Below are 26,340 nucleotides of genomic sequence, written 5' to 3'. Positions count from 1 at the left end.
CTCTTAATTCGTGCTTTCTACAGCATCAGCTTTATTGCCTAAAAAAAGGCCAGAGGTGCAAACAATGCATACCCAGGTCTTTTGAAATCAGTTTGTTGCATGGAAATTTTCTTTGTTATACAGAAACTATTTCAATGTAATGCCCAATGGGAAATCAAAAAAGTTCACTACATAGAAAAATTTGCTATATGGAAGTTCGTTAAAGAGAGGTCCGACTGTGTGTGTGTGTGTGTGTGTGTGTGTAAGTTTGTATTAATATATTGAATAAAGTATGCATAAATGGATGTGAATGTTGCACAAAGTGCCGGTAACTAGAAGGGTAACAAAAGTAGAAAAAGAAGTGTAGTAGATTTGTGAAAGAATGTTAATATCCTAAATGAATTAAGCAAAATTACGGGCTGAATTACCAAGCCAATAGAAAGTGGAAGAACTGTAAATTAAAATTTGTACATCAAAATACTAATAAAATAAAAAATAAAATGAAAGTGGTATAGCTGTCATCAGATATGGGGGGGGAAACATTTTAGAAAATGGTCGAATATAGGTAAGGCAAATATGCTAGATCTGATGTCAGCTGAAATAAATATTAATACATGATCAGATATTTAATCAGAGGACTACACCTGACCATGTATCAGGAACTGCATTTCTATACTTGTCCATAACAGTAGACAAAAAATGAAAGGCCATAAAGCAACGAAAACGAAATTAGCACATTCTAATACAGTATGGACAAAGTAGTCCCAATGCAGTGTAATTTATTTAGGTAAAATTTATGTAGGCTCTGGCATTTGTGATAATTTATAAAAAATGCTCTGGCATTTTTTATAATTTTGTATGACTTTACCGTGATAAAGTCATACAAAATTATAAAAATAAACATACTGCTGTTAATAGGTAAATAAAGAATGTTGAACAATATATGGTGACAAAAAACATATACACGTTAGACAGAATGATGAGGCTACATTATATTAAGCTGAATAGTCTCATATAACTGAATGATTGTAAATGTATCAGAGCATAGAAAACAAGAATCATAAAATGTTTTTAGAAGGGTTTTTGAAACAGAATTCAGATTATTAAAAGTTATTTTTGTGAGGCAATACTGACGGCTAAAATGTTACTTTTTGTAGCATGCCTCTTTCTCAGAACCACTTCCTTGAAACGATTGGTGTTTGCAATCTATCAGTGATAATCGACAGAGTGCAAACTGAAAATAGAAGCATACAGTTGGTTGGTGACTGTTTCACAGCCTTCTCAGAACTTATTGTACCAATCAGTTGATAATGCAACACTGTTCTTTATTTAAAGTGACAGGATCTGATACTGTATTATATTGTTCATATTGCACAGGCACTGGGAGCTTGGTTGCATAGCAAGAAGTAAACTGTGCTTCTGCAGCATCATAAAAATAGCTTTATCATGACACTGGTGTTATGACACAGCAAACACCAGGTCTGGAATGCTATTTACAATCTTTAGTCTGGATAACACTTTTATTTTTCTTTAGGTAAAGCAGTGATGGATATCCACAGTCTAATAATCTGTTTATTTAAAATATTACTAGTTAATAACAGTTCCATAGTACCCTTAAAAAGAGTTGTCTTTATGTTTGCTCTCAAAGTCTGGATCTTGAGAGGAAGATCTAAACTTGAATTATATTAGGAGCTATACCTAAAGTATTGAAGCATATAGTTTGAATTACCATGATATTTAGTTTTAATTTTAGCTTGCTTACTGTTATAAGGTATATTGTTAGTTGGGGGCAGGGCTTTGTTGTCAGTGATTTTTTTTCTTCCCCCTCCTTAGCCCAGAGTGCTATGCAGCAGAAAATAGGTCAAGGAGATGTTCTTCAGCCTGTAACTTCAGTTAACAGTCAGGCGGAAATGCCAAACCCTGCACTTTCCATTAATAGTACACCAAATATACCTTCAGTTCCTGTATCTGGTCCAACTCCAACTTCAGTTCCAATTCCTGTTTCTGTTCCAGCTCCTGGTCCTGTACCAATGCCAGGCCCTGGACCTTGTCCCATTCCCGGTCCTGGGCCCTGTCCGGGTCCTGTTATTCCTATGCTTCCTCCACCACCTTTTGGGATGCCACCACCTGGGGTTCCACCATTTGGAGTTCCTCCTGGAATGATGTCTGGCATGCCCCCACCAGGTATTTTCTTATTTCATTTATTTACAAATAAAATTAATGAAAGATATAGAAGAACAAAAAAAAAATTTTTTTTTTAAATTTATTTATAATCCTTATATTTGCTACGTACTTTTAGAGAGATTTAAAGGGCTAATGCCAAAGCTGAAAAGTTTATTCAGGAAACTTACTAAATGATATTATGAACTTAACTAATTCCTAGCTATAGGATTACACATTTTACATCATTTATTATATTTTATTTGTTGCTAGTATTCTTTTTCTTAAAAGTAGAAAAATTAATATTCTTTAACTACTGACAGTATTTCTGAGATATAATTTTATATGAAAACTTTGAACAAGAAATTATTATAAAGGGCAGTTTGGATAGCTGTGATTATTTTAGAATACTAGTTGTTACTCATTCCATCTGATGCTTATTTTAATCCATAGTATTTGAAATATTTTATTCCTGGTTCCTGAACTTTGACTCTTGGGACTAATGCTTGACAGTAAACTTAACTTGTCCGTACATGGGTATATGCACCATATGTTTCACTGCCTTGGTTTTGTTTTTATTGCAAATATTCTATAACTATTGTAGCATTATGCGATTTGCCCATAAAGCTAAATTGACATTTTCCCCCTATAATCATAATTTGCTACTGTTTGACAGATGGCTCTACTTTCACTGTTTTAGTAATATCAACATGCACATTAAATTGGCTTGAATAGCATTCATGCAAAAAATATTTTACCTATTCTTGACTATGTATTCCAGTTACTTTTACATCACATTACATTGATTTTTATAATAAAAATTGGCAGATAATAGTAATTCAGAAATTTAAATTTCTCTTAGTGAAGCAAGTTCTGAGCCAGATATATCCAATTTTTTCCCAACTTACGTAATACTTGACTTACAGAAATCGAACTTTACGTAAGTTTTTGCCGGCCGGTGCAAACTTAAAAAAAAAAAAAAATCGTGGAAACATATTTTGCATCCCGTAGGAATAAATGGAGGTATCATGAAAATATCGTAATGTGAACCCAATAACACGTTGGGGTTTTTTTTTTTTTTTTTTGTAATTCGTTCCAAGTCTTTGAAAGTTGAAAATTTCGCTATAATACTAAGCTATTTATCTCTGAAAAAGGTCATATTTATAATGGAAATTGCACTACACTTTCATCGTTATCATATATTCCCATTATAAGAATCAATTTTGAATGCCTTTGTGATATTAATGTGCAATAAAAGCAATTTGCACTTTCTGGTTTATTGGGCTTTTCTGTTAGTGCATTTAATTATAAACGGTACTAAACTCGATCTTATTGCATTTGCGATAATACCGATAACTGCAATTGTGTGGATTTTTATGCTGTTATGGTGAAATGTGTTCCCCTTAACTGAAATCTTCAATCATATAAAAAACAAATTTTCAGAAACTTCTCTTCATTCCTATTTACGTATTACAATGATGAAAGGAAAGCAACCAGTGAAAAGTGCAAGTGGTGGTAGTGCCAGGAAACAAAACAAAATTGATTTAGAAATGAAGATGAAAATGATTAAGAAGTATGAAGCAGGACAAAGTTTGTCATCTGATGCAAGGGAATTAGGTCTCGCTGCCTCAACAGTGAATACTATTTTAAAGGATAGTGCACGTATAAAAGAACATGTCAATGGATCAATGCACTTAAGTTCACCAGTGATCACAAATCAGAATTCAGGTACTATATATTGAAGATGGAACAGCTGTTAATAATATGGATGGAAAATCAGATTCAGAAGCGAGTGCCCCTGAGTCTAATGACCATTCAAACAAAAGCAACAGGTATTTATAAAGATATTAAGGATAAGTACGGTGAACCCCAATCCAAGTTCGTGGCAAGCAACAGTGGATTAATAAGTTCAAGCATTGTGCTGGTTTCCGTAATGTTAAAGTATGTGGTGAAGTCGCCAGTGCTGATTCTGCAGCTGCAGAGAAATTTTGTGATGTGTTGGAAAAAATTATTGATGAAGGTGGCTATTCAATGTAGCAGTTTTTTAATGTTGACGATACTGCTCTGTATTGGAAAAAAATGATGGATCGAACATACGTTGGCAAAGAGGAAAATGCAATGCCAGGTTTCAAGGCGTCCAAAGATAGGGCCATGCTCTTGTTTGGAGCTAATGCAGCAAGAAATTACAGATTAAAACCGCTGCTTGTATACCATTCTAGAAATCCTCGTGCATTTAAGGGCATCAGTAAAGCCACTCTATCCATGCATTTCCGATCGAACCAGAGAGCACGGATAACAATATCTCTCTTTGAGGATTGATTTAAATGCTGCTTCATTCCAGAGGTTGAAAAATATTGTAAAGACAATGACGTTCCTTTCAAGATTTTTCTTCAATTAGATAATGCGCCTGGACATCCTATGCACTTAGATGATTTCAATTTGAATGTGAGAGTCATATTTCTACCGCGAAACACGACTTCATTCATCCAACCCATGGATCAGGGTGTTATTTCGAATTTAAAAGCATACTGTTTACGCACAACAGTTGCTCAAGAATTGTCTGCAGTAGACGAGAAAAATTTTACGTTAAGAGACTTTTGGAAATCTTACAGTATTTACCACGCCATTTTAAACATTAATCATTTAATCATTTAAACATTTAATAATCTTACCAAGAGAGGCTTAAGTTCTGCAAATTGCAGTGGCTGGAGACTAGGCACCTGTGTGGTGATCTGATTGAGGTGTATAAGGCCTTGAATGGGTTGAGCACACTGAATTCTGATGGAATCCTTCCACTTGTTCAGATTACGAACCTAAGGGGGCATAAATTGAAATTAAGGAAAGACAGTTGTAGATAGATGTGCGGAAATTTGCTTTTAGCCAGCGGGTGGTTAATTGCTGGAACAAACTTCCATCTGTCGTGGAAGTTGATAGGTTAAATAAATTTAAGGAGGAACTGGACAGGCATTTGGAGGGAATGACGTGTTTTTTTTTTTTTGGCTGATGCTGCATAAGCTTATACACTTGCTTTCTTGGATCATATACCACTACTATTACCACTACTACCACTGTGAAAGACAAGAAAGGTAATTCCTTTGAACTCTGTTGTTTTGGAAATGGTACTTTTGGAAATGGAAATGGTACTGGAGACATTGGCACATCTCCAGTCCGTGGGAACCTCCCCTAAGTCCAAGGATGCTCTCATAATTATGGCTAAGGGTTTGCTTAGTTGCTTTGCCGCCTCCTTTAATATAACTGGATAGACCCCATCCACCCCAGGTGCTTTTCTTATGTTTAACGAATCTTGATGCTAAGAAAGCTCTAGGTTGTGATGGTATTTCTCCACTTATTCTCAAAACCTGTGCTCCTGAACTCACTCCTGTTCTTTGCTGCCTTTTTTCACTTTCTTATTCCAGAGGTGTTTTATCTTCTGCTTAGAAATTTGCTCATATCGCCAGTTCCTAAAAAGAGTGACAAATCTCTCCCATCCAATTATCGTCCCATTGCAATTACTTTTACTCTTTCTAAAGTAATGCAGAAATCAATTAACCATCAACTCTTAAACTACCTAATAACCTTCCGTCTAATCAACAATCACCAGTATGGATTCCGTCAGTGCGGATCCACTGATGGTATTCTGGCTTATAAAAAATTGCCCATTTATGAACAAATTCAGGGGAAAAGTTCGGTGAAACACAAGCAATTGCTCTTGACATCTGAAAGGCTTTTGATCGTTTTTGGCATAAAGGTCTTCTAAACAATCTTCCATCTTATGGTTTGCCAACTGTTTTTGGTAATTGGTTATCCAGTTTTCTCTCTGATCACTCAATGAGGGTGATGGTAGATGGCTCTCTGTCTTCTAACTTCACTAATCCTGGTGTCTCCCAAAGTTCAGTTCTTTCCTCCTCTCTTTTCCTCTTGTTTATTAATGACCTTCCACTAACTGGAAATCCTATCCATAGTTTTGCTGATGATAGCACGTTGCATTCCACTTTTCATTTTGAGAAACCTTGCCCTGCTCAATCAGCTTCAACTTCTCGAATATCCGCTTTCAATTCCTTAAATGCTGATCTCCAGGTAATTCTCCACTCGGGCAAAGACAACTTAGTTGATTTCAGTCCTTCTGAAACTCAGTCTTGTCTTATATCTCACAGAAAGGATTTCTGCTCCTGTGCTTATCTTTGGTGAAAATCTAGTTTCTAGGCAAGATGATATATATTTATTTTGGGGGATTACCCTGATTTCTAATCTCTTTTGGGGATTACCCTGATTTCTAATCTCTCTTGGCACAAGCACACTACTAATATATATATATATATATAGCCGGGTGGGTAAAGTACCTGCCTGGCAACCCAAAGGTCGCGGGTTCGATTCCCTCCTCGGGCTTGGATCAAAGTGCTACAAAAAAAACCTTGGGAGGTGCATTATGGCCACAGAAGCCTATGCGCCAACAACTACCAAAAAAAAAAAAAAAACACTACTAATATTGCTTCCTCTGTATCTAAAAAAACTTGGTTTTCTCTTTCGTTGTCAGCATTTCTTTTCTTCCAAACAGCTGTTCACTCTGTACAAATCGCAAATCTGCCCTACTATGCAATATTTTTCCCACATCTGGGGCGGTGCCCCCAAAACCTCTGTCAGGCTTCTAGATTCCATTCAGAAGAGGGCAGTTAGGTTAATTAATGACTCCTCTCTAACAGAGTCTCTCCACCCACTGTCTCATAGATGTCCTGTTTGTGCTGCATGCCTTTTCTACAGATACTTCAATGGGCACTGTTCTTCTGAATTGGCTTCTATAATTCCCGTTCCCTTTTTCGAAACAGTCCGAACGTGTGCCGCCATCAGCCAACATCCATTTATCGTCCAACTTCAAACTCACAGAACCAACTTTTCAACTGCTGAAAAGTTGAAAAGTTGGTTCTTGAACTTCTGTAGACGGTAATTTCCTGAAAATTACAGTCTACAAATGTCCAAGTCTAATGTCAACAAATATCTTCTTTCATCTTCTCAACCCTCAACCTCCAACCCAAACACGGTACAAGCAAGTACTATTGGTTCTAATACCTCTCCTGTTTGGGGTTTTTATAAAAAAAAAAAAAATATATATATATATATATATATATATATATATTACTTGGTTTTTCCTTACTTTATTGCACCTAATTGTCGTCAAAATTTATTGCAAAAATATATTTTTTGGTATACTGGTATCCCGGTTTCATAAATTAAAAATACCGAAATACCAGTATTAAGATTTTGACCAGTATTGTGAGCCCTAGTGGACAATGTGCTTGAAGACTTTCATCAGTGAAACTTATCAGATAACAAACCTATAGTTCATTTTTTGTTTTGGTAGATATAAATCATAAGTAATGTGTGGTAAAGAAATATGATTTAATTATTTCAGGAATTTTAATTAAACTGGTTAAGAATTTTCTTTTAATTATGCAGGAATGTTACCACCTCCTCCTGGGTTTCCTCCTTTTGGTGTGCCACCACCAGGATTTCCACCTCCAATGGGTGTGCCAGTTTGTCTCCCTAATGCTGCAGGTCCACCTGTAGTTGCTGAGCAGCTTGGACCAGTTCCTACATCTCTGCCTTCATCTGTTAGTGGTGTAATAACTATTGGAACGACTGAAACTGTGATCACAGAAGCATCAGATAAAGCTGCTGTTCCAGTGGCATCTGAGGAAACTACCCAAGATGTACCCGAATGGACAGAACATAAAACTACAGATGGCAGGGTTTATTATTATAACTCAAAATCAGCCCAGTCTGTCTGGGAAAAACCTCAGGAGTTAATTGATTTAGAACAACGTAAGTACTTTTTTTATGTAATTAATTCTGTCTCTAGTATAATTTATGATTCATGTGGATTGTACATATATACTTTTCAGTCAAAACATTGAGCACCTACCTAATGGTGGGCATGTCTTCCTACTGCCACCACATGGCAAGGTCTGAACACAATAAGGCCTCTGAAAATAGCAGGAGGTATGTTGTACCATATTACCAAGATTATCTCCTGCAGATCTGTAGTAGTGCGAGGTGCAGGATCCAAAAGCCTGATCTGATTAATAAGTAACACTTCTCTAGTAGAAAAAAGACTACTGTTACTTATTCTCAGTGGCACCACTACCCAGATAGCACCGTTTCGAGGCTTGTTGGCCTATCATCAGTGGGTGGGCAGGTACCCCAGTAATGCTAGCAAGCCATTATAGTTACGAAGTTAATTCCACAATATTAGAGATGTCAAATGGCGAACAGAATAATACTGTTTTTAAAGACTAAATGCACAAGGCATAATTCCGTATAGGTTTAAATTAACTATATAATATCGGTGTGGATATGCAATAGTTACCCCATAAAATTGAACTCTGTACGTAGTGTAAAGGCATTGTTTTAATTATATCTCATTGAGGCTACTTTCAGTAGTCTTCTCTACTAGAGAAGCGTTACTTATTCGAAGTAGTGGAATACCTTGTATCTCATTGTGAAGGTAGCCACAATATGAGATATAATTAAAATGATGCCTTTACCCTACATACATAGTTTAATTTTATGGGTTAACTATGGTGAATCCACACCGATATTATATAGTTAATTTAAACCTATACAGGTTTATGCTTTGTGCATTTAGTCTTTAAATACAGAATCATTCTGTTCACCATTTGGCATCTCTCATATTGTGGAATTAACTTCCCAACTATAATGGCATGTTTGCATTACCAGGGTACCTGCCCACCCACCAATGATAGGCCAACAAGCCTCGAAACGGTGCTGTCTGGGTGGCGGTGCCCACTGAGAATAACTAACAGTAGTCTTCTCTAGTAGAGAAGCTTTACTTATTCGAAGTGGTGCAATAACTGGTATCTCATTGTGAACATAGCCACAATATGAGATAAAATTCAAACGATGCCTTTAGATTACATACGTAGTTTAATTTTATGAGTTAACTATGGCGTATCTACACTGATATTATATAGTTTTGTTTTATATACACTGTGGTGTACACTCACTTGTCTGTAACTAAAAGAAGTGCACCCAGTTGATATAAATGAACAGTGCACTGTTGAGTCAGTTTGGTGTGACATAAGCACTGCGAAAGCAAAAATAAGAGTAGGAGTGTTTTATAGGCCTAATGACTCGAATGAGTACAATGAACAATTGTACAGAGAAATAGAGTGGGCCAGTAAATCAGAATGTCTCATAATGGAGGATTTTAACTTCCTAGATATTGACTGGGACTTGTGGGTTGGTCACTCACACACTAGTCAGACTTTTGTGGATTTATTGGATGATTGTTTTCTGCAGCAGCATGTTCGAGAGGCAACCAGAGCGAGTAATACTCTTGATCTGGTTATCAGCAGTGATTCTTCATGCATTAAGAAATCTGCAGATAAAGGAACCACTGGGTGGCAGTGATCACAGTGTACTGATGTGGGATTTGCTTAAAGATTTAATTACCATCAGGGGTAAAGGAAAGGGTTTTTGCTTCCGTAAAGGTGAGTACAGTGGTCTCAGAAAGTTTTTAAATTCTGTACATTGGGATCAACTGACGATGTTACCAACAGTAAATTCTAAGTGGGAAGCATTCAAGGAATTAATCATGGATGCTACTAAAAGTTTCATACCTATCAAGAAATATTGTTCAAGGTTTAGGCCTAAATGGTTATCTAATGAACTAATGAGACTCGTAACAGGGAAGAAAAATGCATGGGATGCATTTAAATTATCAAGCAGATTGGGCAGATGGGCTAAGAAGTGGCAACTGAAGTTTAACCTTGACAAATGCAAAGTACTGCATATGGGTAGAAGTAACCCCAGAGAAACGTACCAACTGTGTGGTACTACGCTTAAGGTGGTAGAAAACGAAAAAGACCTGGGAGTAATTGTGCAGGTAGATATGAAGTTTTCTGAGCAATGCAGACAGGCTGCCAGGGCAGGTCATGGGGTTTTGTCAATGATATATAGGAATTTTGCTAGCAGGGAAAAGGAGGTGATTATCCCTCTATATAAGGCAATGGTCAGGCCACGCCTTGAGTACTGCGTACAGGTCTGGAGGCCTCATTTTAGGAAGGATGTAGAATTACTTGAGCGTGTACAGAGAAGGGCAACAAGATTGGTGAGGGTAATGAAGGGATCCTCTTACCAAGAGAGGCTTAAGTTCTGCAAATTGCAGTGGCTGGAGACTAGGCACCTGTGCGGTGATCTGATTGAGGTGTATAAGGCCTTGAATGGGTTGAGCACGCTGAATTCTGATGGGATTCTTCCACTTGCTCAGATTATGAACCTAAGGGGGCATAAATTCAAATTAAGAAAAGACAGATGTAGAATAGATGTGTGGAAATTTGCCTTTAGCCAGCGGGTGGTTAATTGCTGGAACAAACTTCCATCTGTCATTGTGGAAGTTGATAGGTTGAATAAATTTAAGGAGGAACTGAACAGGCATTTCGAGGGAATGGTGTGATTTTTTTTTTTTTTTTTTGGCTGATGCTGCATAAGCTCATACACTTGCTTTCTTGCATCACATGCCACTACTACTACTACCTAACAAAACTATTGAAATAAACTTTGTATGCATATGCAGCCCATTTCAAATTTAAATGCTTCAATTCATCTCTCATTTCTAAGCCGGTACGAGGGTGGTTCAATAAAGAATTGCCTTCACCTACTTCCACATATCTCAGAGTCATGATAATTTGTGCTTAGCATCATACATATCTCTGTACTAAAGGTGTAAAATTTCAGCCCTGTGTCTTAATTTGTTTTTTTCTTTCAGGGCTGAACATGTGACAAAGTAGCATCATACACAAAGTTGAAGCCAGAACTGTAATCCGGTATCTGTTCTTGAAGGGGAAATCTCCTAAAGAAATCCACAAGGAGATGACTGCTGTATATAAGGATGAAGCTCCATCCTGTGGAATTTCGAACCACTAGCATAGACAGTTTAGGTGGGGTCAGACATCAGTAGAATCTGAGCTCATTCCAGGTCGTCCCCATTCAGCCATTGATGACCGCACGATCAGAAAAGTGGAGTCATTAATCATGGAAGATCGCCGGATATCTGTGTGTGAATTGTCCCAGGAGGTGAAGATTAGTGTGGGCTCTGTTGAAACAGTCTTTCATGATCAGCTCCATTTATGGAAATTGAGTGCAAGATGGATTCCCCGATTATTGACTGATTTCCAGAAGGCTGATCGGCAACAGAAATCACAAGAGTTGTTAACCCTGTGCCAAAAAAATGAGAAAGATGTTTTCCCTCGTCTAATCACTCAGGAAGAAAGTTGGATACATCATTTCGACCCTGAAAGTAAAAAGCAGTCCATGGAATAGCGACATCATGGTTCTCCATCCCCCAAGAAGTCAAGGGTCCAAGCATCAGAGGAAAGGTCTTGCTGACAGTGTTTTGAGATGAGAAAGGCATAATAATGACTGATTATCTTCCGAAAGGTAGAACAATTACAGCTACCTATTTATTATGCCAACTTACAAAATTACAGGAGAAAATCGAAACATGTAGGTGTGGCATGCTGTCCAAAGGTGTGAGAATGCTTCAAGACAATGCCCCAGTTCACACTTCTACAATTGCAACAACACAAGCGGCCACTTGTAGATATGAAATACTGCCCCATCCAGGCTACTCACCTGATCTTGCACCATTGGACTTCTTGTTTCCTTCCCTCAAATCATTTCTTCGGGGGACTCACTTCCCTGATGACGAGAACGGTATCTACAAAAACAGTATTTGTAGCCTCATCCATCGATGGGGAAAATGTGTAAATCTGTACGGTGACTCGTCCTGACCTAGCTGCAGAGGTGCTAACCTCTGCAGCTAGGTCAGGACGATTCTTTATTGAACCATCCTCGTAGCATTCCTAGACACTACATGTTTAGAATACACAAGTGTTGCCAAATATTTCCTTATACAGGGTGTCTGAAAAAAAAAAAAAGACTTTGTTATTAGAAAACTCCATAACTTTTATCTAATATGAAATAGTAGTTGTAGATATTGCCATTACAAAGAATAACTAAAAAAATTCGTTTTACTTGTACTTCATAGACCACTAGTTCAAGTGGTACAACAGTATGCTATAAAACAAAATGCTTACTATTAAGGAGAAAGAATAATGTGTAGCCCTGCCACGCAGCGTTGATATCAATAGTATACTGAGTGGACAGAAATCATGGGATACCTACCTAGTAATGAATAGGCCCACCAGTTCACGAAAGCATTCCCCAGGAATTTTCCATCCATGCTTGCTGCACTGCTCTCCATGATTCCGTTGCATTCCTGGATGGAGAATCCAAAGCTTAAATGGACCTTTCCACAACATCCCATAGGTGCTCCACAGGGTTCATGTCCAGTGAACTGGGAGGTCATTCCATGGTGGAAAAATCTGCAGACCACTCTTCGAAACATTATCTAGTCATGGGAAAAATGGCTTTGTGGGGAGGTGCATTGTCCTGCTGGAAGAGTCCATTGCAATGAAGGGATGCAGATTGTCTGCAGGGATGGACAAATAACTTTACCCATTCAGTGATAGTAGTAGAGGCAGGTGATGCAAGGAAGCTACCTTATGTTATGTAGCATCAGCCAAAAAAAAAAACATTTCACACAGCCATTCCCTCCTCTAAGCGTTTGACTAGTTCCTCTTTGAATTTATTTAAGGTATCAACTTCCACAACGACAGATGGAATTTTGTTTCAGCAATCAACTACGCACTGGCTAAAGGCAAATTTCTGCACATATATTCTATAACTGTCTTTCCTCAATTTGAATTTATGCCCCCTCAGGTTCGTAATCTGAGCAAGAGGGAGAATCCCATCAGAATTGAGCCTGCTCAACCCATTCAAGGCTTTATACACCCCAATGAGATCACCTTACAGGTGTCTAGTCTCCAGATGCTGCAATTTGCAGAACTTAAGCCTTTCTTGGTAAACCTATCCCTTATGATATCAAAATTATATGATAATTTTGTTAGTATGAACCAGAGCTGTAATGCTCAATATGTTCTACATTGAAATCAATATTTGTAAAATGATAAGAGAAGTTTACCTCAATACGTAGAACACTTCCGTAGATACTCTCCAGCAATTAAAATGAAAAAATTGCAAATCTTACATTACAGTAAAAAATAAAAAATAATTAAAACTCAATTGAACACAATTAAAAGATTAAAAAACAATTGAACACAATTAAAAATTAAATTAATTAAAAGAAATTTAATGAAAAAAAATTGCAGAGAACAATTTGCCTTCCTGAAGCTGACAACGCTTTTTGACCATATGTCGTGATCACAGGAACAAAAATTACTCAATAGGGGTGAGCATGACACTTAATGTCTTCGCGCATGCGTGTAAAAGCCCACGAATCGGAGATTAGAAATGGCTGGCGAAAAATAACAGAATTCTCATTTAATTTAATTTCGATAGTTTCTGCAATTAATAGTCTGGTATAATTACATTGGACACTAAGTATTTTGGCCTTGTTGAATAGAAAAGTATGCTTTTCGTTGACGGCATGAAAGGCTAATTCTGACGCTTCTGAAAGAGAAGCACAAACTGAGGCAGCGTGTTGATTTACACGAAAATTCAGAGGAAATCACGTAGAACCTTGGTACAACGAGTTTCAATCCCCACAAGAAATGTCATTAAATTTTCTAAATTTCACGCGCACGTCAGGACTTGAATAAAATCCAATTTAACATCTGTCAAAAACCTACAAACACCGGTATGCTTCTGCATTATAACAGCTATCACCCGTTCTCCTACAAGAGATCTATTATCTTTAATCAATTTCTAAATGCCTATAAATATTCAAAAACGGAATCTGCTTGGGCTCAAAGATACAAATATTAACCAGCAGATTCTTAAACAGGGATTATCCCCTTGCTACAATAAACCAAATTAGGGTACAAGCTAGGGAAAGGATAAAAAAATACTACACCAACCAACAATCGTAATATTAAAAAATACTTTATTTCTGTCCCATATGTTGAACAGTGGCACAAACAGCTTAACAGATTTTTTAAAGATACTGAATTTAATATTGTGGCCAGGCCAATACGGAAACTACACACTATATTGAAAAATCGCCGAGTCCTTTCCTCGTTTTCAACACAAATAAATGACCTAGTATACAACATTTCTTGTGGGGATTGCAACTCGTCCTACCAAGGTCCTACGCGGTTTCCTCTGAATTTTCATGTGAATCAAAACGCGGTCTCAGTTCGTGGTTCTCGTTCAGCAGCGTCAGAATTAGCCTTTCATGCCGTCAATGAAAAACATACTTTTTTATTTAACGAGGTGAAAATACTTAGTGTCCAACGTAATTATACCAGACTACTATTGCAGTAACTGTTGAAATTAAATTACATGAGAATTCTGTTAATATTTGCTGGCCATTTCTAATCTCTGATTCGTGGGCTTTTATGTAGATGCGCGAAGACAAATAATCCCTATTTAAGTGGGATACTCGCATCTATTCGGTAATTTTCGTTCCTGTGATCATGACATATGGTCGAAAAGCGTTGTCAGCTTCAGGAAGGAAAATCGTTTTTCGCAAATTTTTTTTGTTAAATTTCTTTTAATTAATTTAATTTTTAATTGCGTTAGATTGATTTCTAATTGTTCAATTGTTTTTTAATCTTTTAATTGTGTTCAGTTGTTTTTTAATCTTTTAATTGTGTTCAATTGAGTTTTAATTTTTTTAAATTTTTTACTGTAGTGTAAGATTTGTGATTTTTTTCGTTTTAATTGCTGGAGAGTATAATACGGAAGTGTTCTACATATTATATTGAGGTAAACTTCTCTTATTATTTTACAAATATGATAATTTTGTATATCCAATCAAATTTGTCAGACAAGATTTTTCCTCAACAAACTCATGCTGTGTCTGAATTATTACTGCAGTCTTGTGTAGATGATCCTGCAATGGATCTTTGACCAGTGATACCATTATTTTCTCCAGAACAGAAGTTAAACTAACTGGTCTGTAATTACTCGTGTTACACTTACTATCCCCCTTTGTGAATTGGGGATACATTTCACAACTCCATCCTTGGGGACTTCCCCCCAGTCCAAGGATGCTGTCATAATTAAAGCTAAGGGTTTGCTGCCTCCTTTAATGTAACTGGATTGATTCCATCCTCCACAGTAGCCTTATGTTTAGTTTCAACAATTTCTCCTCCACTTTACTCTCAGTTATTACAAAATCATTTAGCTCCTTGTTAGTTTTATAAACTTCTGGTATCCACTCCCTACAGAATTTCTCATGTGAATCTAGATGCAAAATACTCATTCAGTTTGTTTGCTATCTGAGCAGGTTCATCAACAGTGGAACCATCGATATTAAGGGGACCAATCTGATTAATCCCCTTCCTTCTAGAGTTTATCGTATTTCTTCAATTCTAAGATGCCATTGATTGTAAGACGCACCTTAATTTCGGGAAAAAAAAGCTTTGATTCTAAGAAAAAATAAATAATAAAATAAAACACTAAAATAAATCTAACAAATAATTTTATTATAATAGAATTCACCTACCGGGCTAGCCAGATGGGTAAAGTGCTGTCTGGCAACCCAAAGGTCGTGGGTTCAAATCCCGCCTTGGGCTTGGATTGAAGTAAAATGCAAAAACTTTGGGAGGTGCATTATGGCCACAGAAACCAATGCGCCAACAACTAACAAGAGAAAAAAAAAAAAGAAAAGAAAAAAGAATTCAATTTACTATCAACAGTAGTACCGGTATTTATCATTAGGTATATTATTCATCACTTCCTTCTAAATCTTCTGAGCCGTTGATATCTGCATCTGAATCAATATCATCGTCTACTTCACATTCAGGGTCCTTCTGAGCCATCGAGAGCGTTGCTGATGCAACATTTTTTAAATGAGTGCTTTACTATTCTTTCTGGGATCAGCTTCCAAGCTGTTGATATCCATTCTGCCAATTTTGATGCCAGCACTTTCTTAATTTTTCCGGAATGTGTCAGCGGAAGATCAACAGCCAGAATTCACATACCTTTCTCAAGTAATCCTTAAATGGTTTGTTGATTGAAATGTTGAGCGGCTGCAGTTGGCTAGTCATGCCACCAGGAATCACAACCAAGTCACCATATTTTTGCACGATTTTATTTTTGACACGTTCGGACAAATGTCCACGAAATGCATCAAGTACTAGCATGTAGGTGAGTTACGAAGACTTCCAGGACATCTATTCCACACAATATTTAGCCAGTCTTCCATAAGCTCTGCCGACATCCATCCATTTTTTTGTGCACGCACAATAACATCTTTGGGGAAAATTTCATTCTTCAGTATGGTTTTTCTATTTAAAATTAAATATGGTGGCAAGTTTCGACCATCAGCAGTGATATGCTGTTTTTCGTAGCCTGTGCTTATAATCTTGATTTCTTTAGCACCTTTAGCGTTGACTGTGTAATTTTGAGGCATATCGAAGAAGACTGGGGTTTCATCAGCATTTCCAATTTGACTAAACTCATAGGTTCTTTTTTCCCTTAATTTTATCACATGTTGCTGAAAGTTAATCAGCTTCTGTTGAAAGTCTGCAGGAATTTTTTGACAGATAGATGTTTGGCGCCTTAACAATAATCCACTACGACACATGGGTCTGTCGCCTTTAAAAATTCTTTTCTCTGCGACCGCCTTTAAAAATTATTTTCTCTATTCCGAGGGACTTGGCAATTTCTCCGGCTTTCATTTGCATGGCTTGTCGAGTGATGGGTTGCACTTGTCTTGTCTTGTCTTGCTTTTGCACTTGTCTCTGTTACAAAACGTATCACAGCTTCATTGACTTGTGGAAATCTTCCATTCTTAGGCCCTGTAAAGCACTTGGTTGTTGCTTTGCACGAAAATATGGAATTACGATCATTTCTCCGATGAACATTTACTTCACTAATGTCATAATTTCAACCCGCATCTCTATTTCCATGTTCTTTTGCATACACAATAACTTTTCGTTTCAATGTGACTTCATAGTGCAATCTTTTTGACATTTTAATGTGCAATAAGGGATCAAAATTAATGAATTACAGTAACTCCACTACTTATGTACTTTCGAAGATACAAACAAAACTTCCATATTTTGCTGAGCGAGCTCCACTATATTGAAATAATGGTGGCTTCACATTTCGAAAGCACGTGAAATGCGGGGTTCGAGCCTGTGACCACCAAATACGAAGGATGCGGAAAGGTCAGGGCATGACCACCGGAGCAATATGGCCTTAGTTGCTAATGCTCCTAAAAACCAAATAACAGCAATACGTGAAATCACCCACGTCACTTTATTTTCCAATGGAATTGGATAATGCGATAATGGTCAAACCTGGAGGCGGGATTTCCAAGTAAAAAAAAAAAAAAAAAAAGTGTGGTGCTGTGCAAATCGTGGGATAATTCGAAAAAAAAAAAAAAAAAAAAAACTGTGATTGTAAGACACCATTGATTCTAAGACGTACTCCGTTTTTAGAGACGTTTATAGGTGGAAAATAGTGCGTCTTAGAATCGAAGAAATACAGTATATAACTGAAGAAGTCCTTGCTGTGTTTCTTAGCATCCTTTGCCAAAGATTTCTTGTAATCTGCCTTTGCTTACCTAAATTCCTTTGTGACTTGATTACAGACTAGCTTAAATCTGTCATAGGCTTCTGTGTCGCCTGATATTAATTTTTGTGCAATCCATTCATTTTTCTTCTCTGCCATGAGTCTCATTAGTTCATTTGACATCCATTTAGACCTAAACCTTGAACAGTATTTCTTAATCGGTATGAAAAGCTTAGTAGCTTTCACGATTACTTCCTTGAATGCTTCCCATTTAGAATTTGCTGCTGGTAACATCATCACTTGGTCCCACTGTATACAATTTAAAAAGTCTCTGAGACCATCATAGTCAACTTTGCGAATGCAAAAACCCTTCCCTTTACCTCTGATGGTAGTTACTTCTTTATGTAAATCCCACATCAGTACACTGTGATCACTACCACCTAATGGTTCCGTTTTCTGAAAATTCTTAATGCACAATTAATATACCGCTGATAACCAGATCACGAGTATTACTCCCTCTGGTTGCCTTTCTAATGTGTTGCTGCAGAAAACAATCGGCCAATAAATTCACAAAAGTCTTGCTAGTGTGCGAGTGACCAATCCACATGTTCCAGTCGATATCTGGGAAGTTAAAATACCCCATTATTAGACAATCGGATTTACTGGCCCACTCTATTTCTCTGTACAGTTGTTCGTTGTACTCATCAGAGTCATTAGACCTATAACACACTCCTACTCTATCATTTTTGCTTTCCCAGTCCTTACCTCACACCAAACTGACTCAACATTGCACTAACCATCTATGTCAACTGGGTGCACTTCCTTAGATTTTGTGTTTCTTAACTAACAGTATAACCCTCCTCCCTCCCTATCCTTTCTGTACACATTGTACTCCCCAAATTCCAATTCTGCACTGCTTATATCTCTGTGATGCCATATCTCTGATACTCCAACAATATCTGCCTTTGATGTCCAGAGATGCGTCTAGATGTACCAAAGGTTCCAATGTGTGCCGGTTGAACATTCCCCAGAACTATTACTGACCATCCTCATGCCTGAACAGTTCCTTATTGACATGATGGGTGCATAGCTTTGTGCGGTTTCCACCAGATTTGCATACTCCCATCTGCTTGAAATAACTGGTAATGGTTCATCTAACTGATTCATCAGACTAGGAGACCTGTCTCCAGTCATCCAAGGTCCGGTTGCGATGTTCTTTTGCCCAGTCGAGGTGTAGTCCGGTGTCGTGGTGGTAGCAATGGCAATCTGGTGGGTCAGAAGCTCCCATAACCTATTGCGGCTAATGATTGCCTGATGAGCTTGGTGGAGATGCTTCTAGTGCTCCATCATTGAAGTTGGCAGTGATTTGTGCCATTGTCACTCTCTTGTTGGCTGAAACAATGCGAGACAGGCGCTGATGGCCACGTTCGTCCACCACCTTACTCCAACCACAGCGCTGTCAATGATGAGATGTTATTCCAAAAATGGTGTATTCCCGATACACTCTTCATACTGTTAAATGGGATAGTGCATTTTCTGTACCACCTCCGCGATAGAGTGACCCATGCATCGGGCACCAACTATCATTCCTCTTTCAAAGTCTGTTAACTCACAACATTTGTCCATACTGACATCAAATTACTGTCTATGTGAGTGCAGCAATGCAATGTATCTATATGCCTGCCAAGTGGTGGGGTTGTTCACTAGCGAGAGGGGTGGCAATGTCACGTTGCCCAGGAACCTAGGTATCGCATGAATTCTGGCCTTTCAGTGTAATTTTTAAATACTAAACTTGAAGATATTGGTGGTAATGTTTAAAATTTCACTTGATACCAATATATTTTGTATGCAATATCATACAAGTGGAAAAAATTTGGAAATGTTAGTTTCATAGTGGCCTCTGTACCTTGCTAGACTTGAATCATACAGTTGTGTGTTATAATTTCTTTAGTATACAGTGATAATCACGATAGGGATGATGATTGTAAGATTATCATTTAAATATTAAGCAGAATGTACAGTAATTTGATATATTTTTCTAGTTTTATTATTAGTTGGAAAGAGTTCTATTAATTTTAGTCAACTAATAAAAATGTACTTTTTACATGTATTTATTTATTTTTTTGTGTAGAAACCAAGGCAGATACTACAGTATCTGTAGCTTCCACAAATGCAGCAGAAGAAAACAGTCAACCAGAAGTTAAAGAAGAAAAGGAAGTTGCACCTGTTGTTGATGGTGAAAAAACAGAAGCCACAGTAGAAGAAAAAATGGAAGTAGATGAGGCAGCAAAGGTTAATGACGTTTCATCAAAAGAAAAAGTAAGTTTTGTGTCACAACTTCATTTTTGATATTAGAATCATTTTATTAGGGCACTGATAAGTTTATTGAAGGTCATGTTTAATACAGTTGTGCCCCCGTATCCGCTGATTCAGTTACTCGCGGTTAACCACAGAAAAAAAAAAAAAAACAGCACATACTACTCGTGTGTCCAATACAATGCTTTCCTTTATTTTTTACGATGTCGATTTTAAATCGAATAGCTTCCCTTTATTTTTTTTCAATGTCGCGTGTGGTTTGGTCACCAACATTTTAATGGTTCATTAGAGATTTAACAGATGCACCGTTTTCAAACTTTTGAATAATTTCAAGTTTTTGTTTGATTTGAAAGCACAACTCTTGCATTTGCCCATGATGGGCAAATGATTTTCACGGTTTCTAAACAAAAAAAAAAAAAAGAAAAAAAAAGAAAAAAGAAAAATTGACATCCCTGTTTCATAAAAAAGGAAACAAAATTTGTCCTTTTGCAGTGTGATGGAACACAACAATTGATGCGTCACACTAAATCAAACTAAACATTTGGTCTCTTTTTTTTTTACAGTGGTGTGAAGATAATAGGTATACTAATCTCTCAATGACGACTTATAATGCTGGTTCTTGTTGCTTATTTATGACTTGCAAAATATCTGTTTATACCTATTCTAGTTATTACTTAAATTTTATGATTTTTTTTATTTATTTATTTGGTGTCTTGAAGTGTCCAGGTTAATCCAATCTCGGTAAATCAAGAGTCTGCTGTACTTTATTATCACCGTATTTAATGTTGGTAATGTCTTACTGTGTGTTTGATTTATAAATTAAATTTTATCATATGTATGTATGTACAAGATCATATGTATGTATGTATCACGTTATATATATGGGGTCAGCAGGTGTTCGCTTATATCTGCGGTTTCAGCCATCCACGGTAGGTCTTGGAACGTATCCCCCGCAGATATGGGGGTCTTACTGTATTCATTAGTGGGGTGGAAAGCACTTTGCTGTTGAACTTTGCATAGAAATTAAAAATGTTTCATGCAGTGAATTGTCTTTTTCTGCATTTTATCAGATTGTTACTTTATTTTTATTTCATTTTAATTTGTTAACTTATTTTGCATTGTATGAGTTTAGTCTGTTTTTATATATATTTTATATATGTACTAACCCTGAAAAGGCAAAGCTTTTACTGTATTTATAAAGTTTGTTTAGTGTTTCATAAGTCTTAGCTTTGAAATTATTTACCTTGACTTTAGTAAAGGATTTGATTAATTTCCCATGCAGTGCTGTTATATAAACTGGACAAATTAGGATTACTGGTAAGACACTTCATTGCAGTGATCCTTAAAAATAGAATACACAGTGTGCCAATTAAATAATGAGACTACGTGTGTTCTGCATTTGGTATTAACACAAGAGGCCAAAATAGTAAATGATTTGATCAGCTAGAGTGTGCTCTTTCCAACAAGTGCAAGTTGAAACTTGTCTGGCCGGTAGTTTGTGATTTGTGATGGAAAGTGTAATAGTAGTTTTGTGCATGTCACCAGAAAATTGAAAATGGAGCAAAGAGCAGTTATCAAATTTTATTATGAATTGGGGGAAAATGCTACAGAAACTTTTGACAATTTAAAAAAAAAAGTTTATGCTGATGAATGTTTTTCTCGACCAATAGTGTGTGAATGGTTTTTTGCTTTCGTAAAGGACGTGAGTCATTAGAGGATGAACAATTAAAAGATGAAAAATCAGACAGTGCATCTGTGCAGTCTGCCCTCAACGTCAAGCAATTTTTGGCAAAATAAATCGATTCCAGCCATTGAACACTCCCATATTCACCCAAACTTGGCTCCCGCAGATTACTTTTTGTTCCCCAAAATCAAAACAGCCACGAAAGGAACACAATACGGGTCGATAAAGGACATCCAGGCTCCAGTGACTGACCAGCTGAAAGCAGTACCAGAAGAGGAGTTCCAGAAGTGTTTTCAAAACTTGTATAAATGCTGTAAACAGTGTGTACACATCGGAGGTGATTACTTCGAAAATATATAACCTTACTTTGTCATTAGTGTTATACTATTTTTTATAGTGGCCTAAGTCTCGTTATTTAATTGGCACACTGTGTAGAGGGTGTTGTCATAAGTGGATATTCTTCAGGGATCAGTATTGGGGCCATTTCTGTTTCTTACCTTCTTTAATGATATTGATGAGGGATTGCAGGGCAAGTTTTCAAAGTTTGCTGGTGATTTAAAGCAGGGATTTTCAACAGGGTCTATTTTAACCCCGTGAGGGTCAATTGTCTTGAAAGGGGGATTGATACACGCCAAGAGGTTAATGGGAAAATTATATAATAATAAATATAAAGAATATAATAATATATGATTTAAAAATATAGCTATCAACGATAGCCATGTTAATTCACTTTTGGGAATTTGGTATGCAAATTTTAGCACTAGGTGGCAGAACTGTAATCCAGTGAATGGCCATTTCTCGTGATACGTGTGTTGCACTGCTAGCAATGATCATTAATGGCTACCTTCAGTAGACTGATAGTTCTGTCACATTTAAAGTCACAGTATTACCATCTGAACATTATGTAATGTGATATGCATAGGTATATTACACATTTAAAAACTATTGTAAGTTATTTCAATTAATAACATATTACAATTTTAATAACATGTAGTTTTCAGGAAGATGCCTATGCCATGTCATTCTATTAGTTGCCAAGTGCAGTTTGCACTTGGCAACTAATAGAGCTATATGAAATCCTGAAGGACATCAGTCAAATGGATTAGGGAGGTATATTTTCACTGGTATAAGAGAGAGGAACCAGGGGACCCAAATGCAACATTTTAGGAGGAAGCAGAGGCTGGATCTCATGTGCAATATGTTGTAGATCACTGGGATAAATTGCCTGCTACAGTGCTTGAAGTAGAGAGTTAGTAAAGTTCATAGGAATTGGATAGACTTTTGATGATAGGGTCGAGTATGAGTGAATTATTTTTTTTTTGTAATGGAGAAAAAGTTTGCTTTCTTGCATCATTTAGCAATTATAATACTAACTTCATCTTTTATATTATTTTTTTTATTTGGTTTTTAATTTTAATTCAGTATATAGCAGTGGTTTCCAAACTGTGGCATGCAAGATATTTTAAATTTTCGAGGGAAACACAGCGATACTCGACATCCATTGGACACCACGCGAACTACTAGCACCAGGTAGTTCACAATGTCAACATTATCACAGTTTCAACATTACTTATTAAGTTGTTTGGATCCAACTACTTAATAATGGAACTGTTAGGTATTTCTTTTGGCCTAGGGGCATTGGAAAAAATTACTGAGACACTAAGGGCACCATGAACCGAGAAAGTTTGGGAACCACTAGTATATAGATGCATGTACTGAATTAAAATATATATACATAAAGATATATATCCAGATGTAGATATATAATTTTGGTTTCAGTCATTAATTTGTATTTTTAACTTTGTGAAGGAAAGTGAAGAAGGCGAAGCAGATTCAGAAGAGAAGAAACCTGAACAGGCAGAACCACAACAACAACAACAACAACAGCAGCAGCAGCAACAGCAGCAGCAGTCCCAGACCCAGCCTCAGCCCCAGCCACAACCACAAAAACAAGTTGATAAATCACGGCCAATATCTAGCACTCCAGTTCCAGGAACTCCGTGGTCTGTATTGAGTATTGTACTGTTTAATCTTCTTAAATAATGATGAGTAATTCTTAAGGATAATGTTTTGGAGACTATTCTATTCTATTCTTAAGAATATTTTCTGCTGACATCTGCTTGGACCCTCACATAGTCCCCGATTTGTGAATATCTCATTAAGTGCTTCTAAACTCAATTTGCATATTGATTATGGTATCTCTAACATATAGGAAAATCATATTTACTGCAATCACTGTATACTGCAAATACTAACCGTGACTAATATGTATAATTACTAATCTTAAGCTTTGGCACTGCCTTTTTTCTTCCGTTTGTTCTGGTATTGAAATCTGAAGGGAAAAAATCCCTTCAGGGACAAAAAGAATAGTAATGAGTAGTAAGGCTTACCACCCCGAGAACTTTTCAAGGACATCAAACTGTCAAAGATAACATGTTTCAACAGAATTCTAGATTGAAATTATACCCTATCATACACTGAACTTGACCTGACAACTAATCTCCTAGTGGAACTTTCTAAGTGTATTGAAGGAAGAAATAGCAAAACCAGAAACACGTGTTGTAATGAATGTTAAGAGTCAATATCAGATGAAAAGGAACTGTGATGCAAACAAAAAAACCTTTATTCTTACTTTTGACACTTCAAAACCATTCAGAGTTTTGATGTATATTTCAGTTGTCATAAATCTGTATATTCAAAATTTTTTCTGATGGTATAAATTTCAGCATTTTAGTAACTCACAACCAATGTGTAGAGAACCTCCCCTTTAAATGTAGACACAAAGATCATGAACCTAGTAACTGCACAATCACTCATAAGTATTATGTAGAGATTCCCCCTACCCCCAAATGTAAACATAAAGATTATGAAAATCAATAACTGCATAATGTGTCGTACTGTTTTTGTTGTAGAAAAAACTTCCTAGCCTAGTCAATTGTGCGATAGATGGAAGCAAAAAAAAAATTAGTTCAGTAGTATAATCTGAAACAACCTATCAAGAAAAATGAATGATATAATCACTACCCATAAACAAATCAAACTGCAATCAGTCACAAGCACAACTCTGTGGAAATACTGTGTTTTCCACCCTTTACCCTGTAAGCCAAATCCCTACTTCACCCTATGATGAATATACTGATTACAATACCATCAAAACATCCTACAAAGCCATAATATTGGTCAGTGGAAACCAGCTCTGGCCAATAAAACAGATATAAGGAAACCAGTAACAACTGAGGATTTGATCTTGTAATATATTTCCCAATGAAGAAATTCATACAGATTTTCCTTTGGGGAAAAAAAAAAAAAAAAGGGGGATCAGTCAGATGAACAAAGAGATGCCTCAGTTTTGGGGACATTCCAAAGTTTCAAACCAATCAGAATAATGGATAAGATATCTTCAGTGGAACTACAGAGGATTCTGAGTGAATGATTGTGATGTTGTCATACCTCTGCAAACCCTTCATGGTTTGTTGTAGTTTATTTTTTTGTGATAAGTTTTTTTTTTTCCCAATCTTTTCTTTTCTTGGAAAATTAGTAAAACACTGAAATTGGAATTTTTTAAAAAATTCTGTGAATTATTTAAACAGAATTCACCCGAACTTTCAGAAGTGTTAAGTTAAATATTATTTAACTTTTAACTTAAATATAATCATATTCAGAAAACCAATTCTTCATCCAGTAGTGCTGTTTGGTGAACACCTTTTTTTTAAAAATCAAATTGAAATGAATCTATTTTGGGAAACACGCACGTAAACAAGTACAACACAAATGCACACCATGCACGCACGCACGCACACACACACGCACGCACGCGGCGCTTCCGTAGCCAGGTAGGCAGGAGCAGCAGTGCGTAGCACACGCTTCTTGATTAGACGGGGGTTTGAGCCCGTGACGACCAAATACGGAGGATGTGGAAAGGTCAGGGAATGACCACCGCATATCCCCAGAGCAATATGCAATTTGGTTTTTAGGAGCATTAGTCTTAGTTGCTAATGCTCCTAAAAACCAAATAACAAACAAACAAACAAACTCACTCACTTACTATAAAGAAGAAGATATTTGCAATATCAGTTCTTTCAATATCAGTGGGATAACTTATCAGGTGTTGTTATGAAAAAATTGATATACAATGATTCAAGGTTGGGAAATTGACAACTGCTCAAGGAAGCTTGAAATAAACAAGTTATTTCAAATTGTGCTTGGCATTTTAGCAACTTCTCATAGTAATGCTGAGTGTGAGAGAATATTCAATCAGGTGTGGGGGAGACAACAAAAACTGGGCTCAGATCCTTCTGATGAAGCTTTCTAGAATGCGTTTGATGGCAAAGGCTAGACAACAGGGCTCTTGTAAACAAAATTTTGACTTGACATTTCTGAAGAGGGCAAAATGTGCAACAGTATTTTTTTTTTTTTGATCAATGATAATCGGTTGATTCCAAGAAACAATCCAAACAGAAATCCAGTGACAGAAAAATCCTAGGTAAACTAAAGTTTGAAAGTATAATGCACTGGAAGACGATCCTGTGGTTGTGTTTTAATATGAAATGTGTATGTTGTTAGTGAAATTTAATTTTTAGTGCTGTGTATATTTAAATAACCTCCTGTTCTTTGCTGCAAACCTAGTTTCTTGTCTGTTC

General features: G+C 36.7%; 1 protein-coding gene across 4 annotated transcripts in view; it reads left to right on the top strand.

Moving 5' to 3' along the window:
• The window catches only part of LOC150087366 (transcription elongation regulator 1), a 329,370-nt gene that overhangs the window by 110,829 nt on the left and 192,201 nt on the right, over positions 1-26,340 (top strand). For all 4 annotated transcript variants that reach the window (XM_090371153.1, XM_090371154.1, XM_090371156.1 and 1 more), the window contains 4 exons: positions 1,813-2,163; positions 7,591-7,956; positions 19,832-20,019; positions 23,510-23,703. In XM_090371153.1, the coding sequence (XP_090227279.1) occupies positions 1,813-2,163; positions 7,591-7,956; positions 19,832-20,019; positions 23,510-23,703 (1,099 nt within the window). The remainder of the gene's footprint in view (positions 1-1,812; positions 2,164-7,590; positions 7,957-19,831; positions 20,020-23,509; positions 23,704-26,340) is intronic.

The sequence above is a fragment of the Mastigoproctus giganteus genome, chromosome 4, assembly GCF_048544385.1.
Source record: "Mastigoproctus giganteus isolate SK-2022 chromosome 4, ASM4854438v1, whole genome shotgun sequence".
NCBI lineage: Eukaryota > Metazoa > Arthropoda > Arachnida > Uropygi > Thelyphonidae > Mastigoproctus > Mastigoproctus giganteus.
This window is presented reverse-complemented; position numbering and strand designations above follow the sequence as displayed.